General features: G+C 35.7%; 2 protein-coding genes and 1 non-coding gene across 6 annotated transcripts; all 3 read left to right on the top strand.

The window, feature by feature from the left end:
* The first annotated feature begins 102 nt into the window (after positions 1–102).
* LOC18048399 lies at positions 103–4789 on the top strand. 3 transcript variants are annotated; one of them, XM_006440713.2, is made up of 7 exons: positions 103–288; positions 900–2867; positions 2954–3035; positions 3278–3344; positions 3517–3702; positions 3820–3880; positions 4267–4789. In XM_006440713.2, exons 2-7 carry the CDS (start codon positions 1145–1147, stop codon positions 4521–4523), a joined length of 2376 nt encoding a protein of 791 aa, XP_006440776.1. In that variant the 5' UTR covers positions 103–288; positions 900–1144; the 3' UTR covers positions 4524–4789. The 3 variants fall into 3 exon arrangements, with proteins under 3 accessions (XP_006440776.1, XP_024044258.1, XP_024044257.1); XM_024188489.1 differs by having other exon boundaries at positions 286–346; XM_024188490.1 differs by lacking the exon at positions 3820–3880 and having other exon boundaries at positions 4267–4399.
* A 6863-nt stretch (positions 4790–11652) lies between these two features.
* On the top strand, positions 11653–18032 carry LOC18048398 (protein LONGIFOLIA 1). 2 transcript variants are annotated; one of them, XM_024188514.1, is made up of 6 exons: positions 11653–12011; positions 12415–12861; positions 13514–13584; positions 13993–16134; positions 16215–16365; positions 17014–18032. In XM_024188514.1, the coding sequence occupies exons 2-6, from the start codon at positions 12717–12719 to the stop codon at positions 17847–17849; spliced, it is 3345 nt and encodes a 1114-aa protein (XP_024044282.1). In that variant the 5' UTR covers positions 11653–12011; positions 12415–12716; the 3' UTR covers positions 17850–18032. The 2 variants fall into 2 exon arrangements, with proteins under 2 accessions (XP_024044282.1, XP_006440775.1); XM_006440712.2 differs by having other exon boundaries at positions 11653–12861.
* A 1606-nt stretch (positions 18033–19638) lies between these two features.
* TRNAT-CGU lies at positions 19639–19710 on the top strand. Its single transcript has one exon. It is a non-coding gene; the product is annotated as a tRNA-Thr (tRNA).
* Positions 19711–24796: the final 5086 nt, after the last annotated feature.

The following is a 24796-nucleotide window of genomic DNA, read 5'->3' as shown; positions in this document are numbered from 1 at the left end:
AAACGATTAAAAAAAAAAAGGAAAAATGGGAAAGCCCCTTCCGTGTCTGGACACATTAAATAGACAATACGCAATCGTATCGGTATTGGTATTTAGGTAAAAGTTGATTTGCGGTTGGTTACCACTAACGGTTGCTCCTGAGGAGCGGCGAGCGGCAGGCAGTAGTAGTGTTAATGTATCACATTAGTCAAGACACTCCATAGAAAAGTCTTCCAAAAAAGCAAAAGCCAAAACCTCATTCTAATTTTTTAAGCCTCCGTCGGATTTCATCCTCTTCTGCTGCTTCAGGTTTCGTTTTCCGCTCTCTATCCTATATCGAGATTCGAATACTGTTCTGAATTACTTAGTTGAGTATTATTTCGATTGCAGCTTAAAATGAATAAATTCATCCGTTCTACGTATCTGTTTATCAAATTCTGCATATTTCTACTACTTGATGCCTAATTTACTGGCCTGCTGATTTTAGTAAGGTTTTTAAATCTTCCGCTCTGTTGATGAAAAATTACTTGACGTTCAAAACTCTGCAGATTTTGAAGACAATAAGATGAAATTATTATTAGATAGTCAATTACAAGGAAGCATCGCAATAGGATTACTTTTTATTCTCGTCGCTAATTTGTGTCAGTTATGAGATACTAATTATTTGATACGTTTAGGCACTCTAGATTAGTTATTCACAAGTTAAATTTTGCTTTTATTCATATATTCGTTTACGTGGCTTTATGTTGGGTGGAATGAACTCAACTTTCCATACAACTGTAACTGGTGATCCCAGTCATCCTATTCAACACCTTTTTTGCTGCGTTGGATTTTTTGGTGTATTGCTTGATTGTGTGTAGGTGCCGCAGCAGTTAATATCTATGAGAGCTCACTTTTGGTTTGTATGGATGCTTTTGCAGGTTTGTTTCCAAGAAGAGGGACACAATAGTGTGAGGAAAAGCCTAAAGGTTAAAATAGAAAATATTTTGCCTCTCCTTTTGGGAGGTGTTGCAAAAAAGGAGATGTATTCTATTAATGGCAGAGAATGAATGGAATATACCCCGCATTAGTATGCTGAAGCACCTGGTGATGCTAAATTCGGTCGATAAAGAGTATTGCTTGGAGTGCAAATGGTAATAGTGTTTGTTTAGTTGATAGTTTGAACATGGATTTGGAAATCAAATCGCATAATGCAGAAGTAAGTTCATCTGCTGCGAAGAGGAAGAGAAACAAGCGGAATAGGAAAACTAATGCGTTATGTAATAATAATGATCGTAGTCATGATTGTCCAGAGGGAGCTTCCTTAATGCAGGATATCCCCCTAAAAACAAATTCATGTGCAGAATCTACTATTGATATTAGCTCCAACTCAGATTTGATACCAGAATCTACCGTTGACAATAACTCAAGTTTGATAGAGGCACAATATAATTCCGGTTTGGCATATTTGGAAAATAAGAAAAAGGTAAAAGGGCAGCAGAAGCAAAACAGGGATAATGCACCAACAATGGATAGTACAGAATCTACAGTTGATGTTAGCTCTAACCCAGGTTTGATAGAGGCATGTGATAATTCCCCTTTGATGCGTTCGGGAAATAAGAAAAACAGAAAAAGGCGTCGGCGGAAGAGGAAGTCTAGTGCCCCCAAAACGGATAATACAGATGCTGATCTTCAAGAAGTTACTTCTAAAACAATGACTGCTCCCTTTGGAATGGCTTTAGTTGATATGATCACCAAGGCAGTTTCAGAAACTGATCCCCTTGAAGTGGAGGCTTCGGGGGATACAAGCTTAAAAACTGTATTGGCAGCTGCTCCCAAAGAAACGAATGTTTCAGTGGGGACAAGTGCAAAGTTGGATTTCCCAAAGAATTTAAGTCGATCGAAGAGAAAGAGATTGAGGAGAAAGTTATATAAGGAGAGTATCCATGTCATTGAACGTGATGCTAAAGATTGTGCTCTTGCAGGAGATAAGTCTCTAAAAAACAATATGCTGCAAGAAAAGCACTCATCTTTGCAGCCGTCAGTTGACATATGCTCACAGAATGAGCTAGTGGTGAAACAATCAAATGGAGATGTGTGTTTGCTTAATGGGCATAATGCCTTTGAAAATAATGGAGTTATTGATTTGCACGTGGCTAATGGTGAGCAGTTGGAAAAGAAGGAAGCAAAGTGTGCTCCTAAAGTTGCAGACTTAGATTTGACTACAATGAGGAAAGATTTTCCAATATCTGAAAAGCAAAGTAGTTCTTCAAATAGTGCAAACAGAAGTTTAATGGAGAATGATGATGTGCACCCTGAGAGTCATCCTGTTTCTTCTGAAACAAGGACTATCATTACATATAAGAGGAAGAAAAGAGTGAAAACCTACATTTGGACAAAGAAGAAAAAGTGCTCTAATTTGCTGGTAAATGATGTGGATTGCATTAAGGAGGATGGAGATAGTTTAATGAAGAATGTGTCCTTGTTAACTGAAGGACACATTGAGCAGAAACTCAGTGATAAACTAGATAAGATCCAGATTACTGTGCATGATGCTTCTCATGGGAATGATGTTTCTGATGAAATTCCATCTCATCCCAAGGAATATAATATATCTGGCCATGATAGGAGCTGCAAGCTCCCAAAGAAGCAGCATGTAGAGGTAGAAACCAAGACAACAGAAGGATTTCCTCCATCACATTTGGGTGTCGTAGAATCTGGTACTGGTTTACATGACTCTAGTGAAGAGGAAAATCATTCACAAACACTGCAATATCCACCTGGAAATGTATGTATCGGCCATTCTAAGAAAAAGCTTCTTGTACTTGATCTGAATGGACTTCTTGTAGACATTGTTGCATCTCCTTATCATCGATATAGGCCAGATAAAATGGTATCAAATAAAGCAGGTAAAATTAAATAAGCACTTATTTTTAGTTGACATATTTGAATATTATTTTATGTCATTAATTAACTCTAACTTGATTCTTTTCAGTGTTCAAAAGGCCATGTTGTGATGAGTTCCTAAGTTTTTGCTTTGAGAGATTCAATGTTGGAGTTTGGTCATCGAGGGTCAAGTATTCTTCATTAATTAACTCTAACTTGATTCTTTTCAGTGTTCAAAAGGCCATGTTGTGATGAGTTCCTAAGTTTTTGCTTTGAGAGATTCAATGTTGGAGTTTGGTCATCGAGGGTCAAGTATTCTTCAATCTACAGCTGATTACAATTTTTCTGTTGTTTACCCTTTTTTTTCTTTTCTCTGTATTATTTCATGGAGAAAAATTAAGGGAGCTTTATCATGCTGCTTTTTTTCTTGCAGGAAAAATTTGGACAATGTGATCGACTTTCTTCTGGGTGATTCTAGGCAGAATTTGCTCTTTTGTTGGGTAATCCTTTTTGTAAATCTATCCATGTTCTTTGCAATTAGTTGAATGTTAGAAGTATGGACGATATTTTGACTGACAGTTTTTATGCTGGAGTAGTTTGGAATAGGATTCATTTCTGGTATATTTTATTGTTTAATTCGATGATGATCGATTCTATGTCGATTCTATGCAGGATGCTTCCCAGTGTAGTGAAACAGGGCTCCACAGCCTTGAGAATAAGAGGAAACCTCTGGTTCTGAAGGAGTTAAAAAAATTGTGGGAGAAGATTGATCCCAATCTTCCATGGAAAAAGGGGGAGTATAATGAAACGAACACCTTGTTGTTGGATGATTCCCCATACAAAGCCTTGTGTAATCCAGTAAGTTCCAAACATCATTTTTCTTTCCCTCGTCTGGCATTAAATGACTCATTCATAACTTTAGATTATATGCTAATTACAATACTAACTTCATCTATATCATCACCAACTGTTCAGGCACACACTGCAATCTTTCCCTATCCATATGATTACAGAAATGCTGAAGATTCTTCATTAGGTGGGCTATTCTCAAAACTCGTATATTTTTATGTTTTTTTCAAAATGTAAGGTGCACAATTAGCATAATATGGATGCAAACCATATTGATAAACTAGTGATGAAGGATATTGGGAGATGTGGTTGCAGTTGCCTATATGTTCGTAGGTTGAACACTGACGCTTACCTTGTCCTGTTACAATTTATTATTAACATATTCAGTATTAGCTGATGGCCCACTATTCCATTCGCCTGCCACCTAATTCAAATACAAAACTTCCCCCTCCCCCCTGGATTGCACTCTCTTGAAATTCTAATCTTGGGGCCTTTCATTTTGTTAAATGTTTAGTTGTGTGATTTAATCAAGAGTGTTATTGATAATGTTATTTCTAATATGGTTCGAAACAGGCCATGGTGGCGATCTTCGGGTATATCTGGAAGGGCTAGCTGATGCTGAGAATGTTCAAGAGTATGTTCGGCAAAATCCATTTGGTCAAGAAGCTATTACAGAAAGAAACCCATCTTGGGGTTTCTATAGTAAGATTTTCTACACCAAATTGCAGCCCCCACCTTATGATGATAACAGTAGTAGTAAGGCTACTTCTGCCAACTCATTTGAACCTCATGATGGTGGAAATACTTCTTCCACTCGCCCACAGCCATGAGACACACTTTCCCAAATTGTTTACTATCCAAAGTGACAATACCTATAAATTCATTATAGTTAGTTAGATTCATTATGCAGTTTTTATTTATTGTAATTGCTTGTAGTATTGATAACCTTCCAGGCCTCACGCTGTTGAACAAATTTTGTATTTGTTGCAATAGGCCCTTGATTCTTGAATTTTTGACACATTTACTAGGTTTTGACACCTCTTGTAAACCACTCCAAAGGGATCATTTGATTGATTTGGCACTAATTGCTACAATAAACGAGATTTTTGGATGTTGACATGTTGTGTAAATACATATTCGGGTCTGAAATTGTAGGTGATGAAGTCTGTTATTGTGACAGGTGACCTGAAAAGTTGTCATTCTGTAGTTGTGATTAGTGCATATTGCTTTATATGTCGATGGATAGATATCGTACACCTGTCTAATTCTGCCAATGGAACGATTGCTTGGTTAGAACTGGAGGTAACATCATATCACGTAACAAGAAAAGCTTTTGTAATGCTACGTAATCACGAATCATAAATGATTATGTAGCAGCCGGTAGATTTTCATTCAATTATTATAAAAATAATATAATTTTATTATTTTATATTTTTATAATTATTAGATTTTTATCTAACATCTGCTACATAATTATGTATGTTATATGATTATGTAATATAATAATCTCCAACAAGAAAAAATATATTCATACTTTCTAAATATCTTTCTGATGTTACTTAGATGTTACTGAATCTTCCCTTTCTTCATATTTTATTTCTTGCAGAATGCCGAGTGCAAATGTCAGCTGGCAATAATTGAAGAGAAAGTAGCAAAACGCTCATTTGGTCCATAAAATCCATATATTCTTTTGCCATCCTGGTCACTGTCACCATCATCTTCTTCGTATATTGTGATCAACTTTTGTGAGCCAACCACCATCTTTAGAAGCCAAAAAAAAGACCCTAATATTTCTTTGAGAAAGATCTCAATTCTCATGTGCTTCTGCCCCTTAATATATTTGTTTATTTATTTAAATAGCATGATTCCACGTGGCTACCCTGTTTTAGAGAGTAGTTATGATAATGATTTAATGACTTCCAGTTATTAAAAACTTACAGCACATGGGGGCCCCCAAGACTTGTTTCTTTTTATCTATTTGGCCCGCAGCTTTAATTAAGACATTGGTGCAATAGGGCCCATTAGTGACAGCTTAGGAAAAAGCCCATTTAATTAAGATTAGTAATTAAGGAAACATAAATTAAGCTGTGTGTGTGTATATATATATATATATATATATTTGATAACTATCATTAAGTTTTAGGTACTCTTCTTTCATGAAAGGGATTGGGTTGTTGTCTTTCTAATCATCAACAACTTGGCATGTGCCCTTCGATGCATTTAGATTTGACGACCTGGCAAATTGGCTACTTGGCTTTATACCCTTATCCCGTCTAGATTACTCCCCTGCACTTTTAATTAGCAATGGGCCCAGCCCAATTAGTCTCTTGGTGCACATACAACCAACATGAAGGATAATTAATTAACCCACTCCCCTTGCCAATATTGTACTAATTTCTCAATAATACTAAATCGGTTTATGTAGATTTCTTTAGTACAATTTATTTTTTTCTTGGAATACTCGTATCTTGAGCATGACTGATATGGCTTTGATTTACAATTACTAAGATGCTATAATATGAGTTACATATAATATGAACCATTAATGGAATCTCCATTAAAGGTATTTTGGTTGGTATCATATGGGTTGGCTAGGAGCTAGGACCACCATTAGGTCAAATTTATACCATTATTAGATAATAACTTCTAGACATCAAGGAAACTGAAGCCAATTCATGTTAAAAACAAGAAAGTTCAAGTATGGAGTATTGACATTTACATTGCATGAAATTGGTAACTTTTATCAAAAGTAAGCTAACTTTTCAATTCAGCAATCACTTTTCTTATATCCCAAGCTTTGATCTGAATCACATGATCCTTTCATTGGGAAAGGAAAATTTAGGCACAAACTTTTGGCTTCAACATGCAAGAAATAAGATTCATTTTGTTTCATGTTCACTCAACTTAACATACTTTTGGGAACCTAAAATGTCTCTCTATATCTCTCCATCTTAATCATGAGTTAGCGTGCATTATTGATTGGAAAAACTTTCTAGGGTTTGATCCCACCATGTCGATTATAGCTAGTTCTGTCATACTCGTTATTGATGCGTCAAGGAACATATAATGATTTTGATGGGGTCAGGAAAAGTGAGGGTATAATGTGCCAATAATCAAAGATGGATGAGTAATGCTGGATTTCTTGGAACATGGGGTATGATGGTTGGGATGGGTTAGTTAGTCTTGTCCAATGGAATTGAAGCAAACCACATGTTATCTCTTCACTTTTATGCTTGTGGGGTGGGGGGTAGCATTGATCATTCTCCTTTTCTCATGTCTTTTCTATATGTCATCATCACTTTTCCATCTCATGCATGTTCGTGATTTGATTGATGTGCACGCAAAAGAATGATGTACATTGGTCTAATGGCTTCCTAGAAATTAGTCCAAAAATTAATTGAGGGAAAAAGTTTTGGTTAAAATTTTATTGGGTAATTTTTAAAAATCTCCCCTGAAGTTTGGATTTATTGCAAGTAAATGGTGAGAATTTATTTATTTGTAAAAAACCTCCTACCGTCAGTTAACTTTAACATTGACCGTTAGTTGACTGTGCAAAGACAATATTACCCTTAACAACAGTTTGTAGAAAAAAATAACTAAAAAATAAAATAAAATTATTGGCGCAAAAAGTACAAATCCTATTTTTTTGACAATTTTATCCTTATCAATTCCAAAGATTTACACTATCATAGGTAAAGATTATAACTATTTCATTTTCAAGTTTTTAATTTTATCTTTTTTGTAGGAACTTTAAGAAAATATCAATAATTTAAAGAGAATTTTTCAAAATTTTAATTTTATCTTTCTTGTAGGAACTTTAAGAAAATATCAATAATTTAAAGAGGGTAAAATAGCCAACAATTTTAATATTTTTTTTTAGTTATTTCTGTCTACAAACTGTTATTAAAGGTAATATTGTCTTTGCATAGTCAACTAACGGTCAATGTTAAAGTTAACTGACGGTAGGGGGTTTTTTACAAATAAATAAATTCTCGCCATCTACTTGCAACAAGCCCAAACCTCAGGAGAAATTTTTAAAAATTACCCAAATTTTATCCTCAAAAAGATTGTCTGACAAACTACAAATAGAGCTTTTTGAGAAACTACAAAGGTTTCGGCATCCTTTGATAAGCAATTTTTCTGAACAATTTAAAAAAATTATTGCTTCAGTCTTTCTTTTCATGCGAGACATACATATAGGCATTCAATCCGATAAATAAGGCCAATCTGAGTTTGATATGTGAAATATAAAAACAACTTTGCATATAAATCAATAATTTTTTTTGTATGCATTACTTTAAGAAAATATATAAATTATATGATTGTGAATATGGTACCTCATAAATATCATATTTTATAAACTGCATACTCAAGTTCCTTCAGATTGCCAAATTTCGTTGACCTTCTGACCATTTGATCTATAAAAATTATCTCTCATTATTTATAATGAAATTATGTTTGATAATTTCCTTTTTATATACAATAACAAAATCTACGACTACAAAAGCCAGAGGGTTATCAAATTTATATACCTAATAAGCTCACTAAAGTATGTTTGTTCAGTCATATCAAGTGCATAAGACCGCATATGTAATCATTTTCATGTAAAATAAAAATTTTACAAAATTTACTCCTCAATCATGTTAAAATGACATCCATTTCACTTATTCACACACATAAAAAGACAATATCTACCTTGGAGTTGCTCCAAGATTGAGCACAAATCACAATCATACATGCTAAGGCTGGGCAAATAACCCGACCCGATCCGATCCGACTCGATCTAATCCGAAAACAATCGGGTTTGGATCGGATCGGGTTTTTAACATAACCTGATCGGATTTAATTTCGTCAACCCGATCCGATCCGAAAATCCAATCAGATTTGGCTATTGAAAAAAAAAAATTAAAACACCCACACACAAAGGGGTGAAAAATACAACACTGACACACACCCACCCCCCATCCACACACACACACACACTGACACACCCACCACCCACCCCTCATCCATAAAAAATCGCAATAGATAGCCTTTTACTCACATTTCAGATTTCACAGCCTCATGCTTTACTCTCTTCTTTGGTTTTTCTCCAGTTTCCAACCTTAAATCTTCACAGCCTTGCTCTCTTCTTTTTAAGTCTTCACTCTTCAGTTTTCACAAATCGATTTCTCACACAATCGGGTTTCACAGATCGGGTTTCAGTCACAAAAGCAAACCGATGGTCACTCAAAAACGCAATGCAAGAACCGATGATCATTTGCAGACACAGCCACCGGATCTGTGGTTCCGTCCATCACCAAGTTTCTCGCCTCCAAGCTCCACTTCAACCCAGCAACCTGACTTCTCCAACCTGCAACCCAAGCCTTGTGTTTTGAAATTTTGATGGTTTTTCTTGATGTTGTGATTATTATCATATATAAATTGTAAAATTTTAATGTTCACCAGCTAATGATAAAGAAAATCAGTGATAAAGAAAGCTGTAATGTATTTTTTTTCCAATGATGGGCATAAATTTTTTCATTTTCCAGTCCAAACGGATTTTAATCCGAATCCGATCCGAATCGAACTCAACCCGATTTTTTGACCCGATCCAAATATATATTCTGATGGGATCAGATCGGATTACAAGTTCGGACTGAATTCGGATGGATTTCTGCCTAACCCAACCAACCCGAAATCCGATCGGGTCGAACCGAACCCGATCGAATATGATTTTGCCCAGCCCTAATACACGCAAATTGATTGATAATAAAAAAAAAATATTATAACTTTAATCGGATGATTATGAAGGCGCACTCTACCTTAAAATATTTCCAACATAACCGGACCCAAAATGTAATATCTCGCCGAAGTATTATCAATTCAAAATACTTAAAGAGTATTATAAGATTATTTATAACAATCTATACTTGTTAGTAATCTATATACACATACATATACATGTACAGAAGTGGTCAAGTGAGCGGCTTTACTCTACCATACAACGAGTAATTGGACATGAAACATAATCATAAGTTATTGTAAACTAATAATCGCCAAAGCTGTGGATTTTTTAGATTCACCATATGATGAACAATATGATGCACTCAATTAGCACAGTGCATTTATAGTCGGAGTTGGACAAGGCAGCAGAGTGGTGGGCAGTGGGCAGCCCTGTGGTTAAGGAATCTGACACAGAATTCCCAGTTGCCGAATTGTGATTGCTTTCTATTTTTACTATTTTTTTTCATTGGTACCCTCGAAAATACAACGCACATATTGCAAGTACAGCAGCCACTTTGTTTGGGAAATATGGGGAACTTAATACGATGAGTTTCTTCTTACTTTACCACAACACCCTTATCTGAAAAATTATTAAAATCTTTTTCATCACTCTTTGAATCAACGATTCTTGAATTGTCAATCATAATATATGAAAATGGCTCAGTACCAGTCGATTTCGTGCGTAATGCCCTCCACGTTTGGTGTTGTGTTTTTATTGTCATTCATGTAATTGTCCTTCAACTACTTCATACAAAGTAATAAATTATATAGAACAAAAAACTAAAGCAAATAAATCATTTCACATTATTTTATGACAGCCACTTGTTGTCACCAAATTAGGATTCACAATAATTTCCCAATCAATGTATTTGAGTTTTTCTTTCTTTTTCTTTTTTAAAAATAAATGCATTTCGAATACAATTAGTATATTCTGGAATGATTACTTAATTATCACTAATTGGGGCCTCTAATGACTACTCTGGCCAGTAGTTTTTTTTTTTTTTTTGGGGGTACTCTAATTCAAGGATTAGCTCTTGCCTGGCATATGCAGAATGATCGTACACACAAAAGAATATCAAATGAAAGAAGTAGTCAAAGCATACTACAAAGGGAGCATATGTGATGTTTCCCAATTATATATGCAACCTTTTTATTACTCCATAGTTCAATTGGCTCCCACTTGTGCAACTTGATATTCAATATGCAATATATTTTAGCGACCACAACTTCCCTTGACTAGTGGGAACCCTTAGCAAATTTCTTATGATATTAATACATCATATTTTGGAATTATACAAAAACATAGATATGAACAATGAGAATAATATCGTGATATCGAATGAATATGTAACAAATTAACAACTCTTGTATTTGATGTGAAATTTAGAAGGATAAATTGTAAAAGATAGTGGTCGTTGGGTACATGTCTCCCCTCTACTCTTTGTGTCAATTTAAAAATTTCTTATTACAATCATCATATTTTCATCATTGACTCATAATTTTCTTTCTTTTTTTTGTTGTTGTTGTAAAATTTAGAGTTTTTAGCAAGAAAGAGAAATAAGAGACGCAGATATGGAGTATATGTACTATCAATTATGTTACGGATCTCGATATTTTGAGTTTCAATAATATATATGACTGTGATTCGTCTAATAGAAGATGAATTTTATAGCAAGTAAAATTATTTAATCACTATTTAATAAATAAATACCATATTAGTCGGAACTCAAATTAATACTTAGATATTATAATACCTAACATTACTACTGTAGTATTATGTTTCAAAAGCCTGAATCGAAGAATACATGATGTTTAATTTTAGATTTAAGGATAAAGGTGAGGGCGATTTGGGGAATGAAAATTGCGGGTGACATAAGAAGGGGACTTGGATTTTGCAGGTAGTAGTATAAACAAAAACAATAAAAATAGTGTTATAACTTTCCAATACATAATAAATCCATCAACACACTGACAAATTCACATGTCCTTCCAGACAAACATAGACCCACCCACATACGCATCCCACATGGATGTGTGTCAAATTGAAGCCTACATCACACCTGACCCCCAGAAACTTACAAGCATAAATTTTTTTAAAAATAAAGAAATTGTGTTTTTTCATTTTCCTTTTGTTGGTGCCAACTCTTTTGACAGTATTTTTTTTTTTTAAAGAACTTTCATAAGATTGTTTTTTTAAAGACAAATTGGTGGTATAATATAACAAACCTTCCCATCTCATTTGGCTCTCTTACCATATGTTCCTATAGGCTTTCAGTTTCAGACATATCTACCTCTTTCTTGGATCTGCAAACACAGATTTCTTCTACTGTCTAATGCATTCTTTTTTTTTTTTAATTCTTTTTTCAAAGTTATAGGCAACGGTTTTTTTGAGTGAGGTGATGTTGTTGATAATAATAAACTCATAACAATGACTATTCTGCAAGCATTTTTGAAAAATGGGTATTGGGTATTGGGCCCTCCTCCTGTTCTTTTGGCTCTATTAAGGTTCTTACACAAGGCATTGTCTGCTTTGTCCTCTAAAACTCATTAAGGTATTTTTTTCTTCTTCTTTTTTAATCATATATACGTTGGTTAAAGTGTCTTTTGGGGTTTCTGGGGATAATTTGTCTTTGATTGCTGCAGAAGTTTGAGATTTAGCAGAATTTACGGAAAACTTTGGTAGCAAATTTTTAGGATAGTGGTTTTGATTGAAAGGGGGCAGTTTTTTATCTGTTGGGTAGTGATAGGAGCCTAAAATTCTGTACTTTTTGAGCTGTGATTAGCTGGATTTAGGAGAGAATTTTGGTGACTTGTAAATTTGCAAAACGAAAATTTTTTCCTTTTATGGAAATGCATAGTGTGGAATTATATGAATGTGGAAAGTGCAGTTTTCTCCTACATTTCATTGCTTGTTAAAAGCTTATTTTGTGCCTTGGATTTTTCTCATTATTAAAGACACGAGGTGAAGGTCTAAAGGGGTTCAGAAGTTCTTGTTCCTGAGTTTGGATTTTGGTTTTAGAGTGAAATAAGGATTCCAAGTATCTGAAATTTGGATTCCTCAATTGGGTGAGTGAAGAATTGCTGAGACATCTCATCGGTTATGCTTTACCAAAAACTGGTTAAGACATTGTTGAAGAGTAATTGATTCAAATTAATGGAGACTAAAGCTGGAATGTTGTAATTTTATTCTTTGGAGGAAGGATGATATAGCTATAGGAATTAGGAAGTGGGTGTTTAGTTGATAATAGTTAGGGGAGATGGCAGCAAAGCTTCTACATTCTTTGGCAGATGATAATCAAGATTTGCAGAAGCAAATAGGATGCATGAACGGAATTTTCCAACTCTTTGATCGTCATCATGTCTTGACTGGAAGGCGCCTGACCCACAAAAGGCTTCCTCCTGGTAATCTAATATTTATGTATAAGTTAATCAGATGAATCTATTGACTCTGATAATGCTTGGCTGTGATAAATTCATATGCAACTTGTGTTGAAATCAATAAAGTGTTTTCTTTCTTCTGTTTAAATTCATGGCGAACATTGGCCTCATCTCTTTCTGCCTTTGCAGGATATTATTTTCACGAATTCTGCTAATCTTATATTTGGTGTATTTATGCCTGTGTGATACGCGCATGATGTGCTAACATTCTTGGTAGCATCGTTTGCTTGTCCTAAATTATCGTGCAGATAGAATTCTCTCAAATCTAGTTTCAAAGAAAGTTTTGGAATTCCAACAATGTTTTATCTCTTGGTGATGATCAGAATTTAAGTTCTTTTACTTTTATGTATTAACAGATCAGTTTGAAGCTTTTATGTATTAACCGATCAGTTTGAAGTAATTGTTTATGATTGCAAGCCTGGTTTAGTGTTTTGTGCATGTTTCTCTTCTATCCCTTGTATCAGATCTTTCAGCTGCATTCTATTCGAGATATTATAGAGTTGATAAGAGCCTAAGCATCTTCAATGTTTTTGAATGTTGTAATGAGTTCTCAGACATTGGAAATTCATTGACACTGCTGAATAATTCAACATGTAATTCTATTGTGCTTTTTTAGGTACTTCCCATTTCCAGAATGGCGGTTTGGAAAGGGAGTTCAATAATGTAAATCATCGACAGACAGCAAATGTAGGTCATTTCTTCTCTATGATTTTGTCTATTTCTTTACCCTTTTACCCAAAAGAACTTTGGAACCTTTTTTAATTTAAGTGTAATTGGGGATTAGTCAACTCTTTTTCCTTGCCACTTGAAACATTTTATTCTGAATTGCCTTGCATGGAGCAGTTACATTGACTTAACCATTGTCACTAATTTTTCTCTGTAAATTGTTGTCAAAATTATTTTTCAAGACTCTATCCTGATACCTGGCCTTTGACAGTCTACATGTACTCAAGATAGAATTTTTCCAATTCCATTTCCTAGGAGTTTTTTTCCCCAAGATCATTATTGAGCTTTTACTTTTCTCAATGAGTACATAGGTTCAATATACATACGTATTTTATTGGTAACTCTAAGCTTAAAATCATTTTATTGCAGGGAATAAATTTGAACCGAAGTGTAAATGAGAAACAAAGACTTTCCACAGAGTCATCAAGAGCCTCTTTCTCGTCCTCTTGTTCATCTTCCTTATCCTCCATGGACTTTGGCAAAACAGCCCATCAAGAAGCCTCTTCATGTGACCGAATAATTTTTCCTGGAACTCCCTCAAGGGACCCAGTTATGAGTCAAGGAAATACCTCGCCACATATGGGGCGGCACTCCCTTGATCTGCGTGATGTAGTTAAGGACTCTATGTATAGAGAAGCTAGAGGGATGTCAGTCAAAACTACAACCAATGATGAACCAGCAGTCCGATCTTTGAAGCACAAAGACTCTCCACGGCCAGTACAACTATCGAAATCAGTGGATGGACCTTATGGTGTTGGGATCAGAGGTAAGCAAAATGTGCCTGCTGACATTAAGGAGTCCCTTAGAGTACTTGCTAAACTTCCAGAACCACCTTGGTTTTATAATGAAGCTAGAGAATATTCAATACTGCAGAATGAAGCAAAAGATGGATCTTGGCATTCTATTTCAAGGGACGCTCCTCGGTTTTCTTATGATGAGAAAGAGAGAAATCGATTATCTTTCGAATCACGAGACACCATCAAATCCACCCCAAAGCCAAAAGAGATGCCAAGACTTTCACTGGACAGTAGAGAATTTTCAATGCGGGGTTCCAACTCTGATTCAAAACCAAATTACCTTTTAAGAAATTCTCAGGACAATGGAAGCTCAAACAAAGTCCTTAATCTGCCGCAATCTTTGGGAACTCAGAAACGGCCCCCAGGTGTTGTGGCAAAGTTGATGGGCTTGGATGCTCTGCCGGAATCTTCCTCAGCTGGTGATAGCCAGTTGGGTTTGATTAAGACTAGTCCAGTTGAAGAGAAAGATCCCTTCTCAAGATCCTTAAAATTAAATGATCTAAACAAACAAATTCAAGTTTCCAAATCACCAAGAAGCTCACTGAAAGATCCGGCCTCACCACGATGGAAAAATCCTGATTTGATCATGAAACCAATTCCAAGTTCAAAGTTTCCAATTGAACCAGCACCATGGAAGCAGGTGGATGCAAGTCGTGGCTCTCAGAAAACAGCTTTCGGGCCCATAAAGGTTCCAGCAAGGGCACAAAATTCCTTTCCTTCTGTTTATTCTGAGATTGAGAAGCGGTTGAATGATCTTGAGTTTAAACGATCTGGAAAGGATCTTAGAGCTCTTAAACAGATACTGGAAGCTATGCAAACGAAGGGGCTCATAGAGAGCAGTAAAGAGGAAAAAGCTTCTAAATTTGGAACTCGGAATGTCTCTGAACCTAAATCTTCCAGTCCTAATTTGAAATCTGGAAGCCACCGAAATCTGCAGACCAATCATGTCATTGCTTCCACAACCAGTGGTTCTGATTCATTAAGGACATTTGAATCCCCAATAGTGATCATGAAACCAGCTAAACTCGTTCAGAAATCTAATATTCCTGCTTCATCAGTAATTCCAACGGACAGCATTTCTGGTCTCAATAAGCCCCAGGGCAAGGGATTTGAAGACAGTAAAAAGGGTTCAGATTCAGTAAGTAGCCGGGCAGCTAAAGATCTGTCTCCCAGAAGCAGTCGCACTGACTCTGCTGTTAGCACCTCTGATAAGAAAACCAGTGCTAGGTATATTAGATCCAGACAGTCTTCCACAAAGTCTCTACACTTGCCAAAAGAGAACAAAACAAATTCATCAAAGAGCTCCGGTTCCGTAAGTCCTAGATTGCAGCAGAGGAAACTTGAGCTGGACAAGAGATCTCGTCCACCTACCCCTCCATCTGATTTGAATAAACCCAGACCTGCATCTGATTTGAATAAACCCGGAAGGCAATCGAACAGGCATCTGACAGATTCAGGTTCACCAAGTGGTAAACTTAAACTCAAATATTACAACTCTCAGCCAAGTGATGATCAATTGAGTCAGATAAGTAATGAATCAAGAACTTCAAGTCTGCATGGGGATGATGCATCTGTTCACTCAGACAGCAATCTTGTTCTAGACTCAAGGTTAGATATGGGATCCACCAGCAGTGAACGGTCCATTGAGATCAATGGCAGTCAGAGTCCATCCTTGAAGGTGGCCAAATACTTGGTTTCTGGTTCACTGCAGAAAGTAGGTGTTTTATTTCTTACTTTACATTCAACTATTCTGATCATTTACCTGAATTTTTATTTTCTTTTTCTTGATTTTAGAAATCAACTCCACGATTAAGTGAAGATGAAGGGTTGACAGAACTTGCTACAATTACCCCAGAGCATCCTAGTCCTGTCTCTGTTTTTGATGCCTCAGTATTAAGAGATGATGATCCATCTCCTGTAAAGCAGATATCTGATTCCCTGAAAGGTAAAATGTCTGTTATTTTTATGTATTTCAACTGGATATGGCTCATTCTGAACTGCTATAGATAGATTGGCTGATGATTAATGACCACAAGACTGTGGTCTTATAAAATTGCTGGATACATTTTTTATTTTCTTTCAGACGGTCAACCTGCCAGGGTTTACAAGATATTTCTCTACCCATTTTTTTTTATAGAGGACAGAATCCTTGAGGGGAAATATGTAACCTGTGCTTTCTTAGGCTGAATTTTTTAATTCAAGTTCATATTTAGCTTCCAATTTTCTTAGTTTGGGAAACAAAGGTTGTGCTGTTTATCTCAACAATTTGTATGTATTTGTTTGACACATGCAGAAAGTTTTTCAGACAAAGAAAACACTTGTATACCAGCAGTAATTTCTTTCCACCAAAAATTTGTCTATGGACATGTTATCTGCCTAGATTTGGTTATATAATCCTTTTACAATAAGACTGACGCTCTGTGGATCATTTATATCATATTTACTCATGGTTAAAGGTTGAGTCAAACTGGTCCCTTGCTCACCTAAGTATAGCATAACAAATATGAAGAATTAAGAATTAATTATTCTTACTTCTTAAATACACAAAGATGTCCACATTCTTCAAACTCTCACTTGATTTTACCTTCTGCAGGTGATATTGCTCAAAATTCCAATGACAGTTTCAGTGAAGACCAGTGGAATCCAGCGGACAAATTCTTATCTAACAGCATGTGTTCTGGTCTTACCTCGGAGATCAATCGCAAGAAATTACAAAACATTGATCATTTAGTTCAAAAGCTTAGACGACTAAATTCTAGTCATGATGAAGCTAGCACAGACTACATTGCATCTCTTTGCGAGAACACCAACCCTGACCACAGATACGTCTCTGAGATATTGTTAGCTTCTGGGCTCCTCCTCAGAGACCTTGGCTCCAGTTTGACAACATTTCAGCTCCACCCATCAGGCCATCCGATCAACCCCGAACTATTCTTTGTTTTGGAACAGACCAATGCAAATGCATTGCATTCAAGAGAAGAAAGCACCCCTGTAAAAGTATCCCATCCAAAGACAAACCCCGTGAAAATTCACCGGAAACTCATATTCGACGCTGTCAATGAGATCCTAGTTGGAAAGTTAGCTTCGTTAGGGGCCTCTCAAGAGCCATGGTTAAAGACCAATAAACTAGCTTCAAAGACCCTGAGTGCACAAAAGCTTCTGAAAGAATTATGCTCCGAAGTAGAACAGCTTCAAGCCAAGAAATCAGAATGCAGCCTAGATGATGAGGATGATAATCTGAAGAGTATATTGTGGGAAGATGTGACACATCGATCAGGTGGTTGGACAGACTTCAACAATGAGATATCTGTGGTAGTATTGGATGTCGAGCGTTTGCTGTTTAAGGATTTAGTTGACGAGATTGTGATTGGAGAAGCCAGTAATCTGAGAGCCAGGCCAGGCAGGAGGAAGCAGTTGTTTGCAAAGTAGCTGTAAGCAAAATAGAATCTTTGGTTCTTTTCTCAATTCTCCTTTAACCTTTGGTTTTCCCTTTCTTGATTAATATTTTTACTTCCTTGAAAGCATAATAATAGTTCATGTTTAAGAATCACAATTCTGTGCTAGATTGTAAAGAAATTACCTTCTGATATTATAACACAATACTTTATAGTTTGCTTTTGAGTTCATTTCACATCAAGTATTCTGTTATTCCGATTAAGAGGGATAATGGGTGTAGCATAATAACAGTCTTGCTCTACATAATAATACCTGTAATAACTGTCAATGAAAGAAAGCAAAAACATTTTCAGAAGATGTAACATAACACCAAAGCTAGCGAGACCCACTAGAGTTTCGACAAAACTAATAATCTTTTAGAAGCATTTCCATCACATCCGACATTCTTCCAAGTGATGGAGTCAAAGCAAACCCGACTGATTTTCAAGCAAATGAATCATTGGTATGGATGGCAGCGGCGGGAATTATGGGTTGGATCTATCCTGTCCCCTATTTAGATCCGTGAAAAAGACTGAGATACAGTATTTGCTCTAAATCCATTCTGGGTCTGTATTTTTGCTTCATATCCATATCCCAGAAAACAAATAAATAAATACATATCCAAATATGTCATGAATTTATCAATTTTAATTTTTTTAGTAAAGCTTGTTTTAAAATTGTTATAGATTGTAAGAGAATATTAACATAGTTTATTTTGGTTAAGCTCTAAAGTCTATCAAGAAAAAATAAAAGAGAAAATATTTGAGGAAAAAAAATGCATTGCTATCAACTGAAATACATAATGCATCTCAATTAAAATTAAGAAGAAAACTTTAAATTTCATATAAAATTAATAAATGTTGTATTTTATAAGTGCGACCTTGATTTTGGTAAGGTAGGTATAAGTTTAATTTGATTGTCATTGATAATTATTTAATACTTTAAAAAAGGTTATATTAAAAGACTTTTAATTGGATATTTGGTATGAATTCTAAGTTGGATATGTCTCTACATTTTGGATCTATTCATTTAGATTCAAATCTACTCCAAGTTCGTTTTAAACCCACTCATCAATAAATTTAGATCATGGATTATGGGAACCCCATAATCATCCCTAATTATGAGGGAGGTAGGGCTAAAGTATCTCTTAGGCCAATTTGCCTAGCCCCTATCCTTAAAAAACAAAAAAGAAAAGAAAAGAGTTGACTATTGGCACCGTTTTATTAATCTCAAAAAATTTAATTGTATTATAATTACATTTAAGAACAAATACAAATATTGTTAATCCTACTTTTACTTTTCTCTCTCTCTTCTATTCATTTTATTTACACAAGTTTTTTTTTTTTTTTTTTCTCTCCCTCTTCAATCTATTTCATATACAACACTCGTGACTGAAGAACTCAAAAGGCTAGGCATTAGACACTGACTTGACTTGACTGTGGCATGTCGATTACCTTTGGCAATCCAAAATCAGGCAGCAACCACAACCCAACCCCCCGGCGCGGCGCGGCCCGGCCCCAAAAAATAAAAATAAATAAATAAAAACCCCAAAAGGCCGCAAACTAGAAATTGTATAAGTACGGGCCTGATCCAATATTTAGGCACAAAATTCTTTGCCCCTGTCCTTGGACCGGCCCATTTCCAATTTCCTAGTCTTGGCCCATTCCCAAGGGATTGAAATGATTTTCCTTATAAACACCAGGACCAATGGGTCAAGTTTTGCAGTGATTTAAATCTCGTAAAACGGTTTTTATCTTTACCAGGATTTGACTAATGAGCTGGCGCCTCCGTAGCATAGTGGTAGTGCGTTCGCTTCGTAAGCGAAAGGTCGCGAGTTCGATCCTCGCCGGGGGCTTTATCGGCTTTTTGATGTGACTGACAGGCGACTCTCGGACGCTGGGTGACGTCTTTTTCCTATTTTAATTTGCATAGTAATGTTGAGTTCTTTTCCCATTTTGCCCATTCGGCCAAATCATTTCTATTGGCCCTCAATGAGAGACCGGAGCCACGCAGCATATCTGCATGACTGCATTGGAGAGGGCACGAGTCAGCAGTGGAGGGGAGATTAGAGATGGCAAAAGTCCGGGTCGGGCCCGGGTTTGGGGCTGCCCGGGACCGACCCGGATGTCAAACTTAGCTACCCAGACCCGCACCGTGCCCGGAATTTTTCTATACGGGCCGGGCACGGGTTTTTTCCTGGGTTTTCTCTACCCGGATTTGAGTGATGATGAATTCAAATGAGGTCAAAATCAAACTCTCATAATATATGTATGGCTTCGAAATTAACTATTTAACTTCCTCTTTTACAGAAATTCATCTTCCAAGTTTCCAGATGCAGAATACACCATATCCAAAGAAGCAACCCAAATGCAGGTTCTACAATTTTCCTTTACATTGACTACTAGAGCTGTTACTTAGACAAAAAAAGGTTCAATTTAAATTTGTTGGATTGCGGCATTCGTTGCAACCTCACAGCAGGTCATGCTTAAGTAGGGAGTTTTAAACAAAGGTTTGCCATATTCCTCTGAAGATATAAAAGGTAAAGATTAAAAAAAGAAAAAAAGAAAAAAAAATCAACACCATTTGAATTTTCCGCAATGCGTTTGTACGATGAAGTAGAAAAAATATTTCAACAGAAACAACTAGATTGAAATATTTCAGACTAACAGTAATGCTCTTTTTATACAAGGAAGGGAAAAGACTAACAGTAATGCTCTTTCTTATTATGTTTTGTGCAGGCATTAACAATGTAAACACTTCCAGCATCCAAGAAAATAATTAAGCATATATTGAAAGCAATTTCATCATTTTTTTTTGAAAAAACAGCCAAAAAAAAATTACTTCGTGGGTCATGGCTGTGGGTTGCAGGCTTGCAGCTGATATGGTGACAACTGAAAAAACAATGGAGTGAGAGTGTGAGACCAGCTATGGTGGCGGACGCCGTCGCGTGGTGGTTGCCGCTGAGAAGCTGACCAAACAATGAAGAGCTCTTTGACCGTTTGACAGACTGACGAGTGACGACTGTGCTTTGCGGTTCGTGGAGGGAGAGGCGCGGTCAACTGTCAATACTGCATCGCCATCAGTGAAGGATGGGTGGTGGCTGAGGCTGACTGGCTGTTGGTGTAGAGACGGAGGGAGGAGGTGCCGATTTCGCGATTTAGGGTTGGCTGGTTGGGTTTGGGGGAAATTGGGCAAAGGCAAATGGAATTTTTCTTTTTATATTTCCCCCTTTTTTTTTTACTTAATAAAAAAGCGGGCACGGGTCCGGGTTCCGGGTTCTTGGTGTTGTGACCGGACCCGTGCCCGTAAACACTCGGGCATTGAAAATCAATGCCCGAATTCGTATTTTTCATGTATCTGGTCCGGGTTTTACCCGGGCCGGATGTGCCGGGTCCGGTCCGGATCCGGTCCGGGCGGGCTTTTCTGCCATCTCTAGGGGAGATGATGTAAATGTTCAAGTATTAGCCAACGAACTCAAAATAATAAACCTATTAGGAGTCCAAATACAACTAAATTATATAGGCATGTTTTAGAATATGATAAATAAGTTAGCAGAATGTTACAAATTTCAAGTGGAATCACAACTGTCGTAACCCCAAGTGAGGTAGCGGCATACGACGACCTATATTTATTAGGCTATGGAATTGAGTAAGCATTAATAATACCTAAAATAAACTCCTTGTGTTTGATAAAATTTATCATTGAAGAGTAATGATTATAATCAATCTGTTCTCAAGTTTATTTTAGTATTAGATTTCATAAAATCATTTTGGTTACTGTTCAAATCATTCATCGAAGATCTATAACTACAATCAGTTCATTTTAGTATTGGGCTTCATAAAGAACTTTTACTTCTGTTCAATTCTTTCATTCAAGAGTTATGACTATAATTAGCTCGTTTTTAGGCTCATTTTAGTACAAAGGCTTCAAAGAGTTCTTTTGTTGCTTACGTAGAGAACGACGACTTTCACGAGTTAAGAGCATAGAATGTTTAAATTAAATGGGTTTTCTTTTTAAAGAAATTATATATCTATATGAGTTATAAACACTTTTTAGGTGCCAATTAGTTTATTTAATAAAGGTTTTTAGGATGATGGTAAAAGAAGTTTAGAGTTCGAATTTCACTCACGTGAATAAATAGAGATTTTAGTTACCAGTCATGTTGTATTTAAAAATGAAAAGTATACTACGTAGGTATAGTATTATTCTTTTCATATGCTTTGAATATAATTTCCTCTTTATTTTTGGTTAAATCTTGTTGTTCTTAACGTTTGAACTAGAGCATTATATAGTCTTCCAACAAGATGATTTATTTACTTGTTAATTCGACTCAACGTCTTTTAAAATATATAATACGTTTGAACACAATGCGTTTTTATTTGAAAGAATTAAATATTCTTTAGACAAATGTGTTGTTATTTTGTTTCCGCTACTCACTTATTTCGCTTCCGCTATCATACTGCATTGAATTTGAAATTAAAACATTTGACTTTATAGCTCCTATAGGGTTTCCATTTTTGTTTATTATTAGAGCAGTTGTCGAGTTAATTTGAAAATCCAATGGCGAACTTAACCAAAACTAAATAGCGAAGGGCCCTATTGATAATTACAAATGAATAAAATGTGGTCCTTTGTAATATTTGGCATGCTATGAAGGACCACAACCAAATTTTATAGCTCTCACTCGTACCTTTCGGCACGCCTACAGCAGAGTTCGCACCGACTGTAACCCATGCTGAGGAGCTTGTTTGTCTTTCACGCGCTGTCGAGCGCTTGGGACCCCCACGGGTTACAAATAAATTTCTTTTATATAATTCCCTCCCCCACGCCCCCCAAATTAATTCGAAATTAATAAATAGAAGCATAACAGCATATTAATAACGACTGGATTATATGTATATATGAATTATTATTTTAATCATAAATATGTGTTTAAGAAATTAATTAATTAATTAATTATCATTTTAATCGACTAGTAAAATTTTTAGTATATTACACGATGTCGGATCAAACTCTACTAATATAAGTGGGGGGAGAGGATTATATTTTCACTCATGCCATGCCTTTTTTTTTTTCTTTTGTTAAAAAAGGAAGAGATTACAGATCAAATCTCAAACAATTAATTAATCAGAAATAGACAAGCTTATTGTTTATTTTATAAGATTATTGAGGTTCATTTGTTATATATACTAAGTAAAACTTACAAGCAGGTGAATGAAGTTTCTCTGAAATAATTAAAATCGAAATTTATTATATTGTTGGGTTGATATAATTTCTAATAATGTGACAGCGAGAGATCTAATTTATTTATTTTTTGTAAGAAAAAAATAAATTCTCAAAATCCCAGTTGCAATTAATCCTGTAGAGGACAAGAGAGGACCACGAATAGAAGATGGGGTAGCTTTTATGCAGCAGCCACTTTAAAGGATCCTTTAAACCCCAACTTGCAATTATGCAATATGTGCAATAGTCATCATATATCGTCCTTTAATTAATGGCTTTTTCTTTTTTATTTTCCTTGGATCTAGTGACATGTTGATGGATGCATGATCGATCAGAGCTCAATTTCAGTCTTTGTCAGAGTCAGTCGTCCTGTTTATTATCTTCTTTCCTTTTCACATCTCATAGTACCCACCATAAACATTTCATTTCCCATTATATTCTTACATTTCTTCATTTCTACTCCACCATTTACATCTTCTCTACAAGAAAAATTAATATGGGTATTATTTTGCAACAATGAAGATTGAAAGAGAATACTAGTCACCTAATTCGATCAAATGGAGTACAAGTTCTTGCTTTTGAAGATTTTGAATGATGATCATTTAAAGCTTGTGTTTATTAAATTTGATTGTTAATTGTTAACGTGCTGTCATATGTACATATGCTTCATGGAGAGCTAGCTAGCGTTGGCATAGAATCTAGCTAGTTAGATTTAATTCGTATAATGTTACTAAAACGTGCATTCTTCAACCATATGTATGTATAGGTCGGCTCTGCATGTGCATGAGAGCTTAGCTAGCTAGTCGACTGTACGAGCTGCGGCAACAATAATATATAGAGAGAGAGCAAACTAGTTGTTTTTGTAGAGTCAGTTGTCGGAGCCTCTCTTCCAAAACGTACAAATGTACACATACCAGCAAGCACAAGCGCAGACAATTCTGAATTCTTATACAAAGCTGAATGAAAAGAAAATATTAGCTAATTAATTAACTGAGTTTTTTTATTATTATTTTTTAAAAAAAATAGCTCGTGAGTTAAGAGTTACTTTAAGCTTATATAATTGGTCGACGAATTATTCTAGTTATTATTAAGTAATTATGGATCCTAAGATTCAAACAGGAGGCTACAGGTTGATTAGGTCAAAGACACAATTTGGTTCCTCAGAAAGTAGGGCAAATAAGGGTTAAGCCTAGCTAATTTTCACTAAAATTAATTACTCAAAGAGCTTGAGCTAGCCATGTACCAAGCTCATGCAAAATTAAAACTTCCGAGAAAATAGTAATATTGAACACTTCTAACATTTTCAGAGAAACCTCGCATGAAACAATGTTAACATTAGTGGGTATGAAAAACAGAAAGTATGCATTAGATCAATTCGTCCATATGATTTTCCAGCAAGCACGCAGGCTTCTTTAAACCCTGAGCATATGTACTGCAACAAGGTTAGTTCTGTCCTTCCATGGTGGGTGTGTGTGTGTGTGTGTGTGTGCGTGTAAATGCTTATTCCCCTTAACATTGTTTTTTTTTTAAATATATATTACATGTACAAGGCCTTGATAGTGATAATTATTTTACAAGAAATTTGTGAGGACATGCCTTGATGTAGCATTTGTACAATGGAAATGCTCAAACCCTCAATCTAAGAAATTGAAGAGATAAAGTGCCGATCACTCGACAAAGGAGGCTAAGGAGTGGTTGACTATTCCACTTAACACTTG

Source organism: Citrus clementina, unplaced genomic scaffold, assembly GCF_000493195.1.
Source record: "Citrus clementina cultivar Clemenules unplaced genomic scaffold, Citrus_clementina_v1.0 scaffold_3, whole genome shotgun sequence".
NCBI classification, from domain to species: Eukaryota; Viridiplantae; Streptophyta; class Magnoliopsida; order Sapindales; family Rutaceae; genus Citrus; species Citrus x clementina.
This window is presented reverse-complemented; position numbering and strand designations above follow the sequence as displayed.

Bases quoted from the DNA above. Each gene is read 5' to 3' on its own strand.
- LOC18048399 (XM_006440713.2), top strand. From the start codon at position 1,145: ATGGATTTGGAAATCAAATCGCATAATGCAGAAGTAAGTTCATCTGCT. The intron at 2,868-2,953 runs GTAAAATTAAAT...GATTCTTTTCAG, and splicing joins AATGGTATCAAATAAAGCAG to TGTTCAAAAGGCCATGTTGT. The intron at 3,036-3,277 runs GTATTCTTCATT...TTTTTCTTGCAG, and splicing joins GTTTGGTCATCGAGGGTCAA to GAAAAATTTGGACAATGTGA.
- LOC18048398 (XM_024188514.1), top strand. From the start codon at position 12,717: ATGGCAGCAAAGCTTCTACATTCTTTGGCAGATGATAATCAAGATTTG. The intron at 13,585-13,992 runs GTAGGTCATTTC...ATTTTATTGCAG, and splicing joins ATCATCGACAGACAGCAAAT to GGAATAAATTTGAACCGAAG. The intron at 16,366-17,013 runs GTAAAATGTCTG...TACCTTCTGCAG, and splicing joins GATATCTGATTCCCTGAAAG to GTGATATTGCTCAAAATTCC.